Source organism: Pristis pectinata, chromosome 5 (assembly GCF_009764475.1).
Source record: "Pristis pectinata isolate sPriPec2 chromosome 5, sPriPec2.1.pri, whole genome shotgun sequence".
Classification (NCBI taxonomy): Eukaryota; Metazoa; Chordata; class Chondrichthyes; order Rhinopristiformes; family Pristidae; genus Pristis; species Pristis pectinata.
Genome location: NC_067409.1, coordinates 47,473,198 through 47,491,139, shown reverse-complemented (window position 1 = coordinate 47,491,139; position 17,942 = coordinate 47,473,198). Strand labels below are relative to the sequence as shown.

Genomic DNA, 17,942 nt, shown 5'->3' with positions numbered 1-17,942 from the left:
TTAATCAGTTAATTTTAATTCATCCTAGTGTTCGGATAAACCATTCAATAAAAGTATTCTAGGAAGTTTTATTTATTGTGTAAGTTACAGAATTATAATTCTATAAAATCTGTCGAACTGTACAGTAACACTAATTGAATTAAGTTTTAATTTGTAATTAAATATATGCAGCAAAGTTGCAAATAAGAAAATGTGCCAACAGCAATGATAAATCTCTCAGCCAAGAGATTGTGCCACAAAAGAGGTGTTCAAAAAAATTAGCACTTGCCGGTGTATGTCAAAGCTACTCCCAGTCAGCAAGTGTTTCAAGTGTTCACAAAATACATGGCTCAGATTTTACTGTGTTTTGCCAGCAGTTCTGCATGGAACTGCCAGCATTTACTCTTGTTGGCAAGTTTGGGACTCCTGCACAAATGTGGAAATCCTGAACTTGTTGGCCATGGCTTGCCTGCAGCTCCTGCTCTACTGATGGGAGTCCATGCTAGGAATCTACTCTCAGATCCTGTTCTAGGTTAAATCCGACACACAATCTACGAACCCATTCATTTCAAATAGATTATACCTGCATGAATGTAGCACATAAGTTACTTTTTCTTTAATTATTTATGTTTGCAGTATTGTTTTAAATTATTTAAAATGCTTCAGGTGTTTTAGCTTTTTTTATTTTAGTTACAGCTTTAACCCTTTAAAAATAGTTTCATATTTAATAGCTTCTAAATGTTTCTCAACTTCAGGGCATTCAGATGTATGAAAACACCTTGGACAGTTAAGACAGACAATAAGCATGGGGAGTGCCTTTGCTTTGAGAGTTGATCACAGAAGATTTGTGGGAAGGACTTATTGAGGCCTGCCCACATGACACAGTCACTTTGCATAAGGCCTCATTGGTCTTAGCCATTCTGGTTATGAACAAGTTTGTGGTTGATGTGGTTCAGCAGTAAGTGCATGCGCCCGTTTCACTCAGCAAAACCTTGGTCAATTTCATTGTCACTTAGAGCATCAAAACTGTGTCACTGACTCAGTTTTGTTTTCAGAACAACAAATAAAAATGAACCACACTACCATAAGTACTTGCATCATCATGAAACTGGGCAAGACAAGGCTCTATACATCTATTCTGAATTATTAACTCAAATGGCCCAATTTTAATGACCAAAAAAAGCCGATGAAGCTCAACTGATAACTTCAGTGCTTACTGTGAAAATAAAACAAACCAAGAACATCCTCCTAATGACCAATCTTAGCTAAAGTGGCAGGAACACAAATGGGAAAAATCAAGTTTAAAGAAAGCGGCACTGACCTTTAGTTTGGAGATCATACTTGCTTCTGCATCATCGCTTGCACTGTTCTGATGAACCAGTCTCTTTGCCAACATCTTGGCATAGAACTTCTGAAATACATCTTTGTCTTCAATATACTTAAATACCACCATCTGAAAATTGACCAATTTAATCAATGCTTGTTATTAAAAATGAAAGCACATTTATAGTCAAATTTACTTAATGTGACAGGTGCAAAACAGTTACCTAACCAGAAAAGCATACCATCAAGCTCTGCTTTAGGTGCTCTCTCATTTCCTTCACTCATTTATTAAACCCCCACCACCAACCCCACCCCACCAACCATTGGGTTTTCCTCAGTTTGCCTTTCCCTGTTATTGTTCTCACCTCCCATAATCTGACCTTGGTGTACGACAAAAGAATCCAAATGATTGAATTCCTTTATATATGAACTTTTAAAGCACCGGTACCCCACTGGGTACACAACAATGCATCAAACATTCTCACTCCACCCAAGCAATGTACAATAGAGCGTATCAAAATCAAAGATCAACAGGGGGATAAGCTTGCAAAGAGACAACAGCAATGACCGAAATGAAGTGCCCAAGTATCTAAGTTTGCAGCTAATGCAAAGACAGCTGAGAAACTAAGTCATGAAGTGGACATAGAATTTGCAGGTTAAGTGTGGAGGGTTAAAAGGAAATGGCAGATGAAAAATAATGAGATCTGCGAATATTATCAACTAACATGGGTCAGAAAAAAGAGCTTGGGTGGTCAGAGTTGGGTGGGCGGGTACAGGAGAAGTGACTCAGACAATACAAAATCTGAGAGTGGAATAAGGGAAAACAGAAGAAAAAACTGGAGAAAGGTGCCAGTTATATACAAGATTGGGTGAAGATTAGAAGCCAGTGATCTAACAAAAGTGGCAGATCACTGGCTTCTAATGTTCGCCCAGTCTTATATATTGATCCGTATGATCTTGATGGCACAGACCTCCATGAACCCCTCATAGTATCAGAGCTAAGAGTGGAAGAAGAGGAGAAGTGTTTAAGGTGATGGAGAGAATGCCAATCAAGCAGACAGATCTGTCTAGGATCATGATGAACTGCTGCTGATGGACCAATGAAGGTAATTGGAGGGCATTCTACTATTCCTGATGTGTCTAACAGGATAGCGAGCTCAGAGTCGTGATATGCTCCATTTGTAGAACAATCAGTCTCTGATCTGCTCTAGTAACTATGTGTTGTACGCCCAGTCGAATTACTGGTTAACTGTAACTCCCAGGTTTCTAATGAATGATTTAGTCATGGTAAGACATTTAACGTTATGGGGACGTGGTTAGACGCTCTCATCTGTAACTCTGTGGCAGAAATGTTTTATCAGTCCACATTTAATGGTATTTCGATCTTGCTGCTTGTAGGCACGATATTTCAATCATTGAACAACCTAGTCTATCAAAACACTGTATAAGAGGGAAATATTAAAGTTTTTAAAAATGGAAAAAAATAACTTTCCTTTTACTAGTTGTAATATTGTTACATGAACTGATAACAAGACTGACCAAACCTATCTTGGGCATCTAAAGTAGAGTGGCAACTGTTTTTAAAGTACTCACCACTTGATTAAGTGTATCTTCAAGCTCAGCTTCTTCAGGGTTCTTGGAGCTGCAGACCACAAATTTAATTACCAATATTAACTCAATACACACAAAACTTATAACCACAGATCTTCCAGAACAATAGTACTTGTCCAGGTTAGTTACGAACCTTGAAGCACAGCAAGAATCAGAAGTGCATTTCCAAGGAGTGATGATCTTATTGTCCCCCTATGTTAAGATAATGTGCTGGAATATGTTGGGAGCATTGCCAGTTCTGCACCATTCTGCCAGTACTGTGCCACATAAGTGCCATCAAGTAAGAATTTTATGCAAGTGTCAGTCCTTAAGTCTGCTCTCCATGCTGGGGTTTTCCTGACTGTATTCTGGTGTTGGACTCCCCGGAATCAAATGGTGGAGCACAGATTTTGACATAATTCTCCAACATGTACACAGGGTGACCAGTCTGCTGGAACCTGCATCAGGCAGGAACAGCAAGCCCTTTCATTTTATGAAAGAGTAATGCAATAATGGTGAAGGGCAACTATTAATCCATTTCACAACTGTTTTGTGGATGAAATTTGTTTTGGTCCATATGATAACATTGCACAATCTCACACAAGGCCCAGCTGCTATGCAAGGTCTCTGCATTTAGGATCAGCAGGGCTTTGGACAGCAAGGCATTATGGAGAGACCCAGAACAGGTAAGCATGTTACCTTCCCCCTGTGGCCAGCATGAGCAAGGGCAACTTGTCTCTGCAGTAAGTTCGGACCCAATTAAATAGCACCCAAGGAACATTATTTAAAACTTCAGAATTATATGAGGATCTGGAGGCTAAACAGTTAGTACAATGGCTTATTTTTCTATCCTAATCCTCAAAGGCACACAGTCTTGTTTACATTGGTGTTTGCAGGTAACAGAGTAGTTCATCAATGATTCTGAACTCACACCCTAGCAGGTAAATCGACTGAAGTATTAAATCTAATTTAGTGTTAGCACTCCTACCTCAGAATCATACTTTGTAGATTCACATCCCACTCTAGGACTTAAAACAATCTGAAAACATGAAAGATACTTGGGGGTCTTTTGAGTTGACAGCTGTTCTTTGAATGAATGTGAACATGGTGGTACTCAAAGCACCACCATATGGGATCCTTGGTTTCATAAATGGAGGCAGAGAATACAAAAGGAAGGAAAATATGCAAACACACTTACAAATCACTGGTCAGAACTCAGTATCCCTTTTAAGGATGTGAAGGCCTTGGAAAAAGTAAAATAAGACATTGGAATAACACCAGGCCTGAGTTCAGTTATGTTAAGAGATAATAGGAGCTGTGATTGTTCTCTTTACAACATAACAGAATAAGGAAAGTTTCAATAGAGTTGTACAAAATTATGAGAGGTTCTGATTACAGCAGAGAGAAAAATTATTTCCATTGGCAGAATTATTAGAAACCAAGAAATCAGAAGTCATTGATTGAAAATAATTTGCAACAGTTACAAGTGGGAGAAAGTACATTATTTTTTTAAATAAACAGAGTTTTGCCCAGAATTAATTGTTTGAAAGGGCAGTAGTCATAAATTCTCTGGTGACCTTAAAAAAAAGGAATCGTGCATACATTCAGATAAAGGTTTGGAATTTTAAGGGGAAAAACCAGAGTGCAATCAAAGAAATATGAAGTCCTTTCTTAAAGCTTCTGGAATGGTCTCCTTCTGTGTTACTTGCCTGTAAGAGTTTGGGTGTCCTCCTTATACCTTTGCCTATACCTAATTTTCAACCAGCATCATTAAAACAGACTGGAACAGATCCTTGTCTACTCCAAGTTCATCAGGCACCTGTACTGGGGCTTCCAGTGGAAGACTTTGCTCAAGACAATGCTGTTTCTACCAAAATTGTCCAGGGCACAATCTTCCACTGGGAGCCAAGCCCACCCCTTCAGTTATGTGGAGACTGGATAGGCTTGATTTGCTTTCCTTGAAGCAGAGACTTGACAGAGGTATACAAAATTGTAAGATGCATACATAGGATGGATAGAGAGAAGCATTTCCCCATAATGGAGACATCAAAAACTTGGGTGCCTAGGTTTAACGCAAGTTACAGGGGATCCGAGGAAAAATTTCTTTGCCCAGAGGATAGCTGCAATCTGGAACACACTGCCTGTGGTGATGGTGGAGGAGGCCAGTTCCTTCACAACATTTAAAAAGTATCTGGACAAGCACTTGAAGTATCAAAGGCACAGAAGGCTATGGACCAAGTGCTGATAAATGGGATCAGTTTCGGTAGGTACTTGGTTGTCTTAGACATGGTGGACCAAAATGCCTGTGTCTGTGCTGCATGACTAATTTTGAGGGTGGGGGATGGGGAATGAGGGGAGTCATGTAAACACATTTCTAAACAAAAATCTTCCTTATTTTTCTTCAGCCCATGGGCAATTATGAACCCAATTTCAGACTAGGAGGAAATTTTGCAAGACTGGATTATTTTCCTAAGTTCTTACCTTTTCTTCAGTAGAGAGTCACAGTATCGTGCCAATAATTCTGGAGATTTACTTGACGACTGAGCCATTTTCGTCACTGCATTATTATTTATGAAACGGCCACAAGCCTGCATAAAACCAAACAACAATTTTCAACACCTCCATCAAAATGACTGCTAGGTCTTCACAACTTCAACTAAAACATTACCAAGTGATAGATAACATTTCTAAATCTTGGCATTTAACATTTTTATTTCCATTCTCATGGATTGTTAGCACTATGCATTTTCAAATTTTTAGCGATTTGCCAGTAAATGAACAAAATGTTCTCTTTCAATAAACAAAGTCACGGTTTTAGAATTTGATTCTGATACTCTTCTATTCCAATTTATTAAAGGAAAACTTGGATTACTGAGTAACTCAGGAACCTCATAACCAGGTACTAACATCCTTTTATCATTCTTAAAGGACAATGCTGATATCAGGCTACATATCACCTCCATTTATTGTTTTGTTTCCCATCCTTTGATACCTATACCAACAAAATTCTATTGATTGCAATCTTCAAAATTTCAATTTTCCCAACTTCCTTAATCCAGCCAGTTTGAAATGAATAAATAAAAATACAGTGGCAAATGTGATGTAGGGTTAACTCATCCTGTACCCCAACAATATCTGGGCATGACAACACAGGCCAAACTCGGACACCACCATTTTGCAAGTGTTGTACCATCTGCTACAGAACTATCAGTACCTGGAAAAGAATGCATTTTCTTACAGATGAAGATTACCATGGTATAAAACTTCAATGATACCAAAACCGTCTAATCCACTGCATAAGTAGAGTACAGAATAGTCAAATGCAAAAGACACAAACGTTACTAGATTCTAAAATGACAATGTGTCAGGGCACTTTATCTGAATGTCCATAGTATTCGAAACAAGGTCAGTGAACTTGTGGCACAAATCACTACAAAAGAGTATGATTTAGTGGCCATTACAGAAATGTGGTTGCAGGGTGGAGATGATTGGGAATTAAATATCCAAGGGTATCAGGTAATACAAAAGGATAGGCAAGAAGGTATGGGAGGTGGGGTAGCACTCTTGATTAAGAATGAGATCAGGGCGATAGTGAGAGATGATATAAGATCTAAGGAACAGAATGTTGAGTGGGCAAGGGTCTAGCAGATGGAGTACAATGTTGGTAAATGCGAGGTCATCCACCCTGGAAGGAAAAATAGAAGATCAGATTATTATTTAAATGGTGAAAGATTGCAACATGCTGTTGTGCAGAGGGACTTGGGAGTGCTGGTGCATGAATCGCAGAAGGTTGGTTTGCAGGTGCAACAGATTATTAAGGTGGCAAATGGAATGTTGGCCTTCATTGCTAGAGGGATTCAATTTAAGAGCAGGGAGGTTATGCTGCAACTGTAGAGGGAACTAGTGAGGCCACACCTGGAGTACTGTGTGCAGTTCTGGTCTCCTTACTTGAGGAAAGATATACTGGCTTTGGAGGCGGTGCACAGGAGGTTCACCAGGTTGATTCCGGAGATGAGGAGCTTAGCCTACGAGGAGAGATTGAATCATCTGGAACTATACTTGCCGGAATTCAGAAGAATGAAAGGGGATCTTATAGAAACATAAAATTATGAAAGGGATAGATAAGATAGAGGCAGGAAGGTTGTTTTCACTGGTATGTGAGACTAGAACTAGGGGACATAACCTCAAGATTCGGGGGAGTAGATTTAGGACAGAGATGAGGAGTAACTGCTTTTCCCTGAGAAACTCCAGGAGTTGTCTGTAAGGAGTTTATATGTTCTCCCCGTGTCTGCGTGGGTTTCCTCCGGGCGCTCCGGTTTCCTCCCACATTCCAAAGACATACGGGTTAGGAAGTTGTGGGCATGCTATGTTGCTGCTGGAAATGTGGCAACACTTGTGGGCTGCCCCCAGAACACTCCACACAAAAAGATGCATTTCACTGTGTTTCGATGTACATGTGACTAATAAAGAAATCTTATCTTATCTGTGGAATTCTCTGCCCAGGGAAGCAGTGGAGGCTACCTCATTAAATATATTTAAGACACGGTTAGATAGATTTTTGCATAGTAGGGGAATTAAGAGTTATGGGGAAAAGGCAGATAGATGGTTCTAAGTCCACGGACAGATCTCATTGAATGGCAGAGCAGGCTCGACGGGCCAGATGGCCTACTCCTGTTCCTATTTCTTATATTCTTATAAGACATATTCCAAATCAGGCATTTTGCAATGAAGATCTACATCCAGCAAATGACAAGTGGCATATTTGCAAAGATAACATTTTCATGATTTTTTTTATATATAGAAAGAGGAAATTAGTTGGACAAGGTGCAGCGGTTTGTCATCAGTAACCAAATTCACCTAAATATAGGGCACAGTATATCATCCTATTAGTTCTATAATATGGATTTTTTTTATACTCTGAGAAAATTAAATTCATTTACAGAATTTCCATTACCCTGGTGGAATGGCTCCTGAACTTATAAAGTGCTCGATCCTTGACAGTGGTATCATTTAAAAGGAGAGTACTGATAAACCCCTCTAAGTTTACAAATTGAACACCAGCTTACAAGTAGTCACCTGAGTTAATTGAACAGGTAGAAGTCATCAAGTGAAAAAAATATTCAACTGCTACTTCAGTTGCAACCCCAAAAGCATTACTACAGCCCTCTTCAACTACAGAATTAAGGGGAATTAGAGTTGGAACCAAGGATACAAGTTGTCTAACAACTGTTTTTGTTTCAGCAGTTCCTAGCATGCTCCCGACATCATCCCACCCCACCAAAACACTTCACGTAGCTGCAGAAACAATAATGCAAGTGTTATAAGTCTGAAATTAATACAGAAAATGCTAGAATTTCTCAATAGGTAAGATACCATCCCTCTACAGAAAAACAGTTAACATTTCAGTTTTCCATGCAGTTCATTAACCAATAGGTCATTAACTAAAAATATTAATTCAGTGTCCCACCACGGATGCCATCCAACCAGCTGAGCTTTACCAGCATTTTCTCTTTGTGTTTTGTACTTACCTTTACTCTGTGCTGCAATTGTGAATGGAAACACTGAGTTTTTATTTGATGCTATTGCCAGAAAATAACTGCCTCACCTTATCCAAAGCAGCCACAAAACCAGCATCATTGTTGAAAGCGGACATCACTAATGCATTATACTTCTTATGAACATCCAGAATTGTCTGTACATACATCTTGGGATCCTGAGTCAAGAAAAAAATAAGAACACATATAATGTGAATAAAATCAAACTTCAAATGCCCAGGCTGAAACTTACTTATTGATGTGAAGAGCTTCTTTAAGAACAAGGCTCCATAACAGTTCACTTGAAACAGAAAGTTCAATGGACTCAAAGTGTCAAAACCCAGGCCACTGTTTGGAGATTGCTAGTGGAGAGAGGAAATGGGAAGTTGGCAGCGCATCATCCTACACAGAAGTCAATTCAGTGAGTGGTACTGTAGCTCACTCTGGGGGAGCACACTCACCTGCTCCTGGCCCAGTCCCACTTTCCAGTCGCCCCAAAGAATGGGAAATTTGATTTTAACATACGCTGATAATTCCATGCCCTGCTGCCACTGCGCACAAACACAATTAATAGGTGTGAGAAAATTAAAGCAAATGTATGCAAAATGACACCACTTCTTGTACACAATGCCATAGTCCAATCAGCACTTCTGAATTCTGTCACTCAAGGAGTGCGGCATTTGCCATAGTGGCATGTTAACTGCACGGAGGATATTGTTATGACAGCTTAAAAAAAATTCAGCTAGTTTATGGATTAAGTTCAAATTTAACTTGGGCAGAAGATGCTTACTTTTAAACTGATAATACAATCAGCATGATTACTAGTTTACAACATTGAATAGGAGGTGTGCAAACCCTAGTCATGTGAAGTTTATTCCCTATGTTTCAGCATCATAAGTGTTCATTTAATATTGACTTCTCCAGCTTCAGTTTTGAAATAAGAGTATAATAGTCATGGCGCTAAATTGGGCAAATTAATAGACGATGACAACAACGCAGGTTCCATATCTACTACACACAACTTTCATAATTATGGTCAAACAAGTGAAGACTCAGTAGTTGTAGAAGTACCACTTCCTTTGTAATTCAAAAGGAAATCACTGAACTTTAGTTATTTTGTTTAAATTCACTTCCCTATCTAGTCTTTCAGTAGAAGAGCTCTGATGAGAAACTGTCAGATGTGGTGAGAATATGTGGCTCCTCTAAAACACAGATAACCGCAAATATAGGCTTAAATAATTAAAAAATTCTGAATGACAAAAACAGTCAAGCTCTTATAACTGAAGGATGTGGCACAGCATCATGGTCAGACACAGCTTTTTTTTTGAGAGTTTTAGAACTCATAGCAGAGAGATCAGACGCATCCAAGACAATTTCAGCCATTACCACCATTTTAGATTATGCTTTCCATGTTCACAATACCACCTAAAAATACCAAACATTGGCTAGGACTAAAATCCACATTTAGCCTGGAAAAGCTGTTGCGCAGGTAGGAAGAGGGGAGTAAAGTGCAAAACATAAATTGAAGTTTCTAAAGTAATGAAAGGATTAGGTAATTGTAGATGTCAAGGAAGCATGTAAAGATAGTGGGTGCATCAGAAAGCAGAGTTACCAGAGGATCATAAATTAACATTTTTTTAAAAAGAAAACAACAATCAATAACTCACATTTAGAGCAGCTTCTCCACACTTCTCAATGGCAGCCAAGCCTTGGTTATGAATGTGTGTTTCTAGAAGTTTCTTCAGTTCCCCAAGGCCATCTTGGATTCGGGATACTAAGTTATACATTCTACCCAAGTCTGGCAAAAGAAGCAAGTCTGCTTATTTATTTTTTGATAATGAAATTGGAATATTCTACTTATCCATCATCAGGGACATTATTACCTTGCTCAGAATAACAAATATAATCAATCTAAACAGCTTGAAAGATTAGTGGAAAGTACATATCAAAATCTATAATTGTATTGCACCAACCATCAACTGTCACTAAAAGATTTACATAATAATTACATCTGTGTATAGAAAAACATGTAACTATCAAATAAAATTACACAACCCTTATATTAAATTTAGGCTAATAACTATGCTTGGTATTGTGCAAGTCATACAAAAACTATTTGCTATATATAAAATTGTTTAAATAGCCAAGCCTATTATTGTTATATAAGGATATCACACTTGAAATCAGCTCCCAATATTAAACAAATTATAATTCATCATTATCAGTTTCTTCTCTTTGCTCACTATAAAATATTACAATTGCGTTCCAGAGCACACAAACAGATGTGAACCCAGCTAATTCTTAAAACGGATAAATTGAATTCAGTGTTATTCCTCATACACAATAATGCTAAAATAAATCAGAAAATTCAATAATCATCCTTCTTGCCTCCTTTGCCACCACAAGTAGTCACCTTCAATTCTCCAAAATGCTCAACCACAAATACTAATCACAAATACTTTGCAACATCTCTCATTTCAAATTCTACCCCAGACCATTTGCTACATAAACCCTTTCAAGCTCAACCAGATTAACATTGCTCTTATTGGCCTCCCATCACCCACTTCTTATAAATCAGCAACATTCAAAAATTCTGCTAAGATACTAGATTCACCAGGATGTTGCCAGAATGTAGTATCTCAGGAGAAGGGATTGGATAAGCTGGAGACACAAGACACTGCAGATGCTGGAATCTGGAACAAAAAAACAAGCTGCTGTGCAAACTCAGCAGATCAGGCAGCAGCCGTGGGGGGAAATGGATTGTTGACGTTTTGGGTCAGGACCCTTCCTCTGGACTGTAAGAGTAGATGGGAGGTAACCAGTATAAAGAGGTACGGGGGGAGAGGTGGAACTAGAGCTGGCAAGTGATAGATGGATCCAGGTGAGGAGGGGGGAGGTTGGCAGATGGTGGGGAAGGAAGGGTGGAGGTAGTGACAGAGGCTGAAGGGTGATATGTGAGGACAACAAAGGGCTGCAGATCATGGAATCTCACAAGAAAGGAAGGTGAAGAGTGAAACCAAGTGAAGGAGGGATGGTAGGTAGATGGGAACAGTGAGGGGAGGAGATAGGGGACCCAGGGGGAGGAGTGTGTAGGCAGATTGAATAGGTGGAAAAGAGGAAAGAAACAAAGAAACTGGGTGACAGGGGGCTGAGGGGTTGGGTAAGAAGGGTGTGTGTGAGTGGACCTGGGTAGATCAGAAGGAGAGAGAAAGGGACAGAGAGAGAGCCTGGACTGGAAAAATCAACGTTCATGCTGTCAGGTTGTGGTCTACCCAGGCAGAATATGATGTGCTGTTCTTCTAGTTTGTGCTTGGCTTCAATCTGCCAGTGGAGGAAGCTGAGAACAGGCAGGTCAGTGGGGGAGTGGAAAAGGGAATTAAAATGACTTCCAGCTGGTAGCTCAAGATGACAATTGTGGGCAGAGCACAGGTACTCAGCAAAGTGGTTGACTAATCTGCACTTGGTATTATCGATATAGAGGAGACCACATTGAGAGCACCGAATGCAATTGATGAGGTTGAAAGAGGTGCACGTCATGGGCTGGGTTTGTTTTCCTAGGAGTGGAAAAGGCTGAGGAGTACAAAATGATGAGGGGCATAAATATGGTGGACAGCAATGAATTTTTCTCCATATCTATAACCACAAGGCATAGACTTAAGCCAAAGAGCAAGAGAGATACAAGGAAGGTTTTTTCCCCCACCCTGAAAGTGGTTAGAGTGTGGAATGCATTGCCTGAGAGGGTAGTGGAGGCAGAGACTCTCTCAACATTTAAATATTAGACGAGTACTTGAACAGCCAAGGCATAGAAGGCTATGAAGCAAATATTGATAAATGGGATTAGTATTGATAGATACGATGGTTGGCATGGACAGAATGGGCCAAAGGGCCCGTTTCTGTGCTGTATGACTCTGGTCTTAATAAATGGAAATGAAAAAAAGCTTTTATTCTAATTTTAACCGTTTTTATGTTGAAAACACACTTTGTTAAGTTTGTTCTTGTCGAAAAATTGGCTATTAATTTACATGCTGCAAGATCCTCTGAGCTATCACCACCTTGTTTGGTAAGCTACACTGATTGTTGGTTACTCAATTTCACTGGAAAAACCAAACACTGTTTGGGTGGCTGCTTTGCTGAGAGCACCAGTTCAGTCCACGGGGTGACCACATGCTTCCAAATGTGCGTCATCTTAATTCTCTACCCACTCTGACTTCCCTCTCTGTGGTCTTCTGCACTGTTCTAACAACATCCACCATAAGCTTGAAGAGCAGCATCTCATCTTACATCTGGACAGACTACAGTCTTCCAGCCTCAGTAATGAATTCTACAATTTCAGATAACTGAATTTTTCTGATTGCATCAGAACTGGTCAGTTCTGCTGTAAAGTTATCCATCTCTAATATTAACTGTTTGTCCCACTCCGCAGATACTACCTGATCTGTTGGACATTTCCAGCATTCTCCTTTTAGTTTCAGCAACAGCCCAGACCTACATTTCACAGCTTTCGTATATTTCTTTATCTCTCTCCTTAACTGACCTCATCAATCTACTAACCAGACAGCCCCTGTAAATATCAGGATCAGCTGGGTAACCCTGGCCTCACCCTATCAGAGATATTTCCTTTGCCCTGTCCATCCCTTCCCCACCATCTATGCAACTTAAAACTAACTTGTTTTTTAATTTTCCCAATTCAAGAAGGATCTTTGGTCTATTTTTCTTTCTGGATACGCTGCATTAACTGTTATATTTTTCTAGCATTTTATTTTACCCAGTTACTACATTTCCAAACTATTTTGTCCCAAGGAGATTCAGTCATGACCTTGCTCATGCTTTCTCTGATATCTACCAGATAACACTTCCCAAAAATTGTTTCTCTCGCTTTTAAGAGCTTACTTATAGAATATGGAACAGTACAGCACTGTACGGGCCCTTCGGCCCACAATATTGCGCTGACCTATATAAACCTACTCCACGATCTATCTAACCCGCCTCTCCGACACAGCCCATAACCCTCCATTTTTCTTACATCCATGTGCCTATCTAAAAGTCTTTTAAATTTCCCAATTGTATCAGTCTCTACCACCTCCCCCGGCAGTGGTAGTTATCTACTTGTCTTTGCTAATTTTCCATTTCTACTGAGGAATGAAAGAAGCTTATATACTAATGGCATAATATAGTTCAGTCACACAACAAAGATATTTGTAATAAAAGGCTCCAAAATATTCTATGTATCTGAAGTTCTCAAAGCTGTCTTCTGAGGTTCTAAGTAGGAATACAAGGAAGGACAAGGAACAAATGAAAATCGTGCCAATCTGTAGCGTAAATATTCCTCTTTTCATAATAAACAGGAGTATTACCTTCATTTTTGTCAGCATCTAATAAGTTCTGGAATTCCGTATGAAAAATTTCTAGATGTTTCTCAATAAGTACTTGTTCACATTTACGAGCCAGCTCATCCTGGGTACTTTCATGAAGATAAACTTGTACTCTACGTTGTTCCTCCAGCAATCGAGCCTCTGCCTGAAAGACAAAGTCATCTTCCCGAATACAACTAACTACTTAAAACATGGTATTATACAAAATTGTACAAGCCTGAGTTTAAACCCTTTGTCAATTGGCAAAATGTATACATGAACAGTTGTAGGGACAGAGATTACTGATCATCAAATCTCTTCTGTGTTGTGATGCTTTAAATCTGAACTAAAAACAAAAAATACTGGAAGTACTCAACAGATCAGGCAATATCTGTGGAGAGAGAAATAATTAAATTTAAGTTTGATGAACATTCATCAGAACTAGGAAAAGTTCCCTGCAATTTAAAATATGTTCCAGTTCTAACTTTTCCTAATTCTGATGAAAGGCTTCGATTATTAACGCCGCCTCTCTGCAGATACTGCCTTGCCTGCTGAGTACTTCTCGAATTTCCTGTTTTTAACTCTATTCTCCATCGCCAGGAAAGTGGCATGAGCTACAACTATCATTAACCCTACGATAGGGAAGCAAAAACAAAACCATCAGGATTCCGATTCACAATTACCTCAGTAATTGTCAAACAATAACTGAGAAACAGATTATGGACAAGGTAGATTAGCCATGATTTTACCGAATGCCACAGTGAGCTCTAGGGGCCATATTGCCTATTCCTACTTTATTTTATGCTCTAAGTGTCGTACATCCTACCAAAACACAAAACTACACCCGTACCATGTCATTTAATTCTTAATATTCCCAAGCTTTAGTCTTTATTACCTTCACAGACTTAATTCCCATAACATGTTTCTATATACAAAGCCATAAAAAAGCATTTTGGAGTTTTATATAAAGAGGAACATAATAACAGAAGGTAATCGTGTTTATCAAAAGCCATGATATATTCTGTGCAAGCGTGGGGACTTTTTTTTTCTTAACAATACCTTGGACAATATTTTTCTTCTCCCTATCAATATTGCACTATTTTGTTGTTTATTTTGCACACATGCATTTATGTTAATTTAATTTCATGTTAACTTATGTTTGTCCTCTTCTTGTAATGTACTGTGCTGCCGATGCAAAAAGCTAATTTTCATGGCATTTATACCCTGTGCATGTATGCCTGTGACAAGAATAAACTTGAACTTGAAGCAAAGAAAGTTTGCGAAATGAGCTAGAAACAGAGAGAGCATACAATAGACCACCATACAGTCAAGCCTGGGTTAAAGTAAATTAATGCTGGGAAACTATTGACAGCAGGATATCTACTAAAAAGATACCCAAATGTGCACCATCTTACAAACGTCAGCAAACATTTGAAAAAGGTTTCAAAAACTATCCATTTATCTTACTGCACTTACTGACCTTTTTCATGTATTCTGTAACAGGATTTTGCTGTAGAAACTCGGTGCTTTCCCTTGTATAAAACCTCTCCGTGTCAGCCAGAAATTGAGATTCAAATGATTCTTTATACACGGTCAATGTGGGTCCCTTTGCAAAAGCATCATCTTCATTCAACCCAAGTTCAACTGTGATTAAAATAAATACAATGGAAAAAAACTAGTCAGTCTGAAAAGTTTGCAAAGATTCTGCTAACAAATCTCCTAGGAATATTAGTTAACACAGTAAGCACAACCAGTTCAAAATTACCATATGACTGAACCACTCCACTAATCAGTCTGGTGTTGATAGTTTCACCATTTCTCTCCTTCTCAATCAACTTCAGAACTGCATTTGTAACCTGATGGAAAATGTAATGATCTTTAGGTTAGCTTCACATACAGGTACACATACAATACCTTTCACTACATAAAAGTAACATCAATTACATAATCATGTTTGGTAAGACTCTGCACCTGAAATCATGATTCAGCAATCAGTATTAAGAACAGAGAGGACTTTCCTTAGCTCAAACCCTATTTGAAATCCAGATACTTTGCATAGACTAGAGTCACTGTACACTTATCCACTAATGTGCATTAAAATGCCTGAAGTAAAAATGATCCAGATGGAAGGGTTATATTTGTTGCAACAATATGCATATTCTTGCAACAGAAGCTGAACATTTTTAAATAAACATTTATAAATGTTCATTTTAAAATGTATTTAATTCTGAAATAAGTATCTGAAGGAGTGACTATTGGATTAATTTCTGAGCAGTAACAATGATAAAACAGCTACTAAACAATTGACAGTTTTGTTGTGGGGAAATGCAGAAACCCTGAAGTTACTGTCAGTGATCTACCATTGAGCAGCAGGCTGCACTCCAATCCATGGAGTTAAGAGAGAGTAATTTCCTACACATACATCTAGCTCATACAGTTAAAATGTGTGACAGATTTGCACAGGGTTGTAGTTGATATGAATGGAAAGGAATGGTTGTGAGAGCTGGGCAATTTATATGGACTTCATGATTACTGGGGCAGGCACAGTAGTGTAGCGGTGAGCGTAATGCTTTACAGCGCCAGAGATCCGGGTTCAATTCTGGCCACTGACTGTAAGGAGTTTGCATGTTCTCCCCGTGTCTGCGTAGGTTTCCTCTGGGTGCTCCAGTTTCCTCCCACATTCCAAAGACGTACAGGTTAGGAAGTTGTGGGCATGCTATGTTGGTGCCCGAAATGTGGCGACACTTGCCGGCTGCCCCAGAACACACGACACTTGCGGGCTGCCCCAGAACACGCGACACAAAAGATGTATTTCACTGTGTGTTTCGATGTACATGTGACTAATAAAGATCTTATCTTATTATCATCAAATTTAAGACATTATACAATTTATTGTCAAGACAAAAAGTCTTAAATAGTTACGAATATTTCAGAAACATTCCAATACATTCAGAAAGTTCTGATCATTCCTGGATGGCAGTGGTTAAGGCAGGGGCAGGGGTAGGTTATGACACAGCTAGCAGCCAAATTTTGTTGGCATATAGTTTGTGGGCACCCACTCATGCTGCACTTTATACACAATAAGCTCTTCCAACATATAGGACCTCACTGCAAAAGTATTCTCTCAACAGTTTCTGCATGTTCCCACTGAGAGATTACCTTAAGTAAGTTCAGATTTTTTGTTTACAACAAAGGTGGTTGAGAAGATATTGTTGCTTGTTTTTTTTAAATAAAGCCCAGAAAGATTGTTAACCAGTAAATATGACTCCAAGGCACCATTAAAAATTCACTTACATCTTATGTAATAAACCTGAACAATGGGAAAACACTGTAAACACCTAAAACTCTTGCCAGATCATATACTGCTGAAGGCTATCTTGGAGAAAGCAGTATGTGGGTGCTCTTGGTAGAGGAGCAGGAACCAAAGATTACGGTAATTGGATATTGGACAATTGAAAGCTAAGTTTCCCCATCATTACATCTGCCAGATATTACAAAGGAGACTTGTAAAATTGTGAGAAATATCAAGAACTTGGTAAAAATATCTGTTGCACCAGTATAACCAGGAATTTGCATTCTGAAATAAAACATTTAAACCATATCTCCCCATAAAAGTTTTTTGAATACTGATCAAGCATTTTTTTAAATTATAAAATACTTGCCTGCTTGTTTAAAGGTCGAAATAAGCAATCCCGCCATGTCACTAAAGCAAGCTGTAAAGATAGAGAAAAAAGGGTTTGAAATGACAGTTGCTCATAAATAAATGGCTTCCAAATATTGTCAATATCACCAAACAGTACAAAGTCAAATCTGAAATTGAAAGAATGTATGTAAGCTACAGCCTATTTGGTCAATATTCTTAGAGGGCAAACACTTTTCCAAAACATGTAAAACAAAAGACTTTTTTTAAAAACTTAAAAAGTACAACATTTCCAGTATCTAGCAGCAGCCTTGAGAACTGTAAATTTAAATGACTTCAGAAGAGATTCACCTTGGTATTCAAAAAAAGGCTTTAGCTATGAGGAAAGCTGTTCTTTTCCTTTAGAACTTAGGTTAAAGCCATTTCTGACAGAGGTGCACTATTATCCACAGAGCTCGTTAAATTAATAAATTTCTATTGATGTCAGTAACTAGAGAACATTAAATCAAAAATCAGAATCAAAAA

The 17,942-nt window shown here is 38.7% G+C and overlaps 1 protein-coding gene across 2 annotated transcripts in view; it reads right to left on the bottom strand.

The window, feature by feature from the left end:
• cul1b (cullin 1b) overlaps positions 1-17,942 on the bottom strand; it is an 81,501-nt gene that overhangs the window by 18,374 nt on the left and 45,185 nt on the right. For both annotated transcript variants that reach the window (XM_052015531.1, XM_052015533.1), the window contains exons 5-13: positions 17,440-17,490; positions 15,543-15,633; positions 15,258-15,421; positions 13,781-13,943; positions 10,094-10,224; positions 8,498-8,605; positions 5,374-5,480; positions 2,896-2,944; positions 1,301-1,432 (exon numbers count right to left, since the gene is read on the bottom strand). In XM_052015531.1, the coding sequence (XP_051871491.1) occupies positions 1,301-1,432; positions 2,896-2,944; positions 5,374-5,480; positions 8,498-8,605; positions 10,094-10,224; positions 13,781-13,943; positions 15,258-15,421; positions 15,543-15,633; positions 17,440-17,490 (996 nt within the window). The remainder of the gene's footprint in view (positions 1-1,300; positions 1,433-2,895; positions 2,945-5,373; positions 5,481-8,497; positions 8,606-10,093; positions 10,225-13,780; positions 13,944-15,257; positions 15,422-15,542; positions 15,634-17,439; positions 17,491-17,942) is intronic.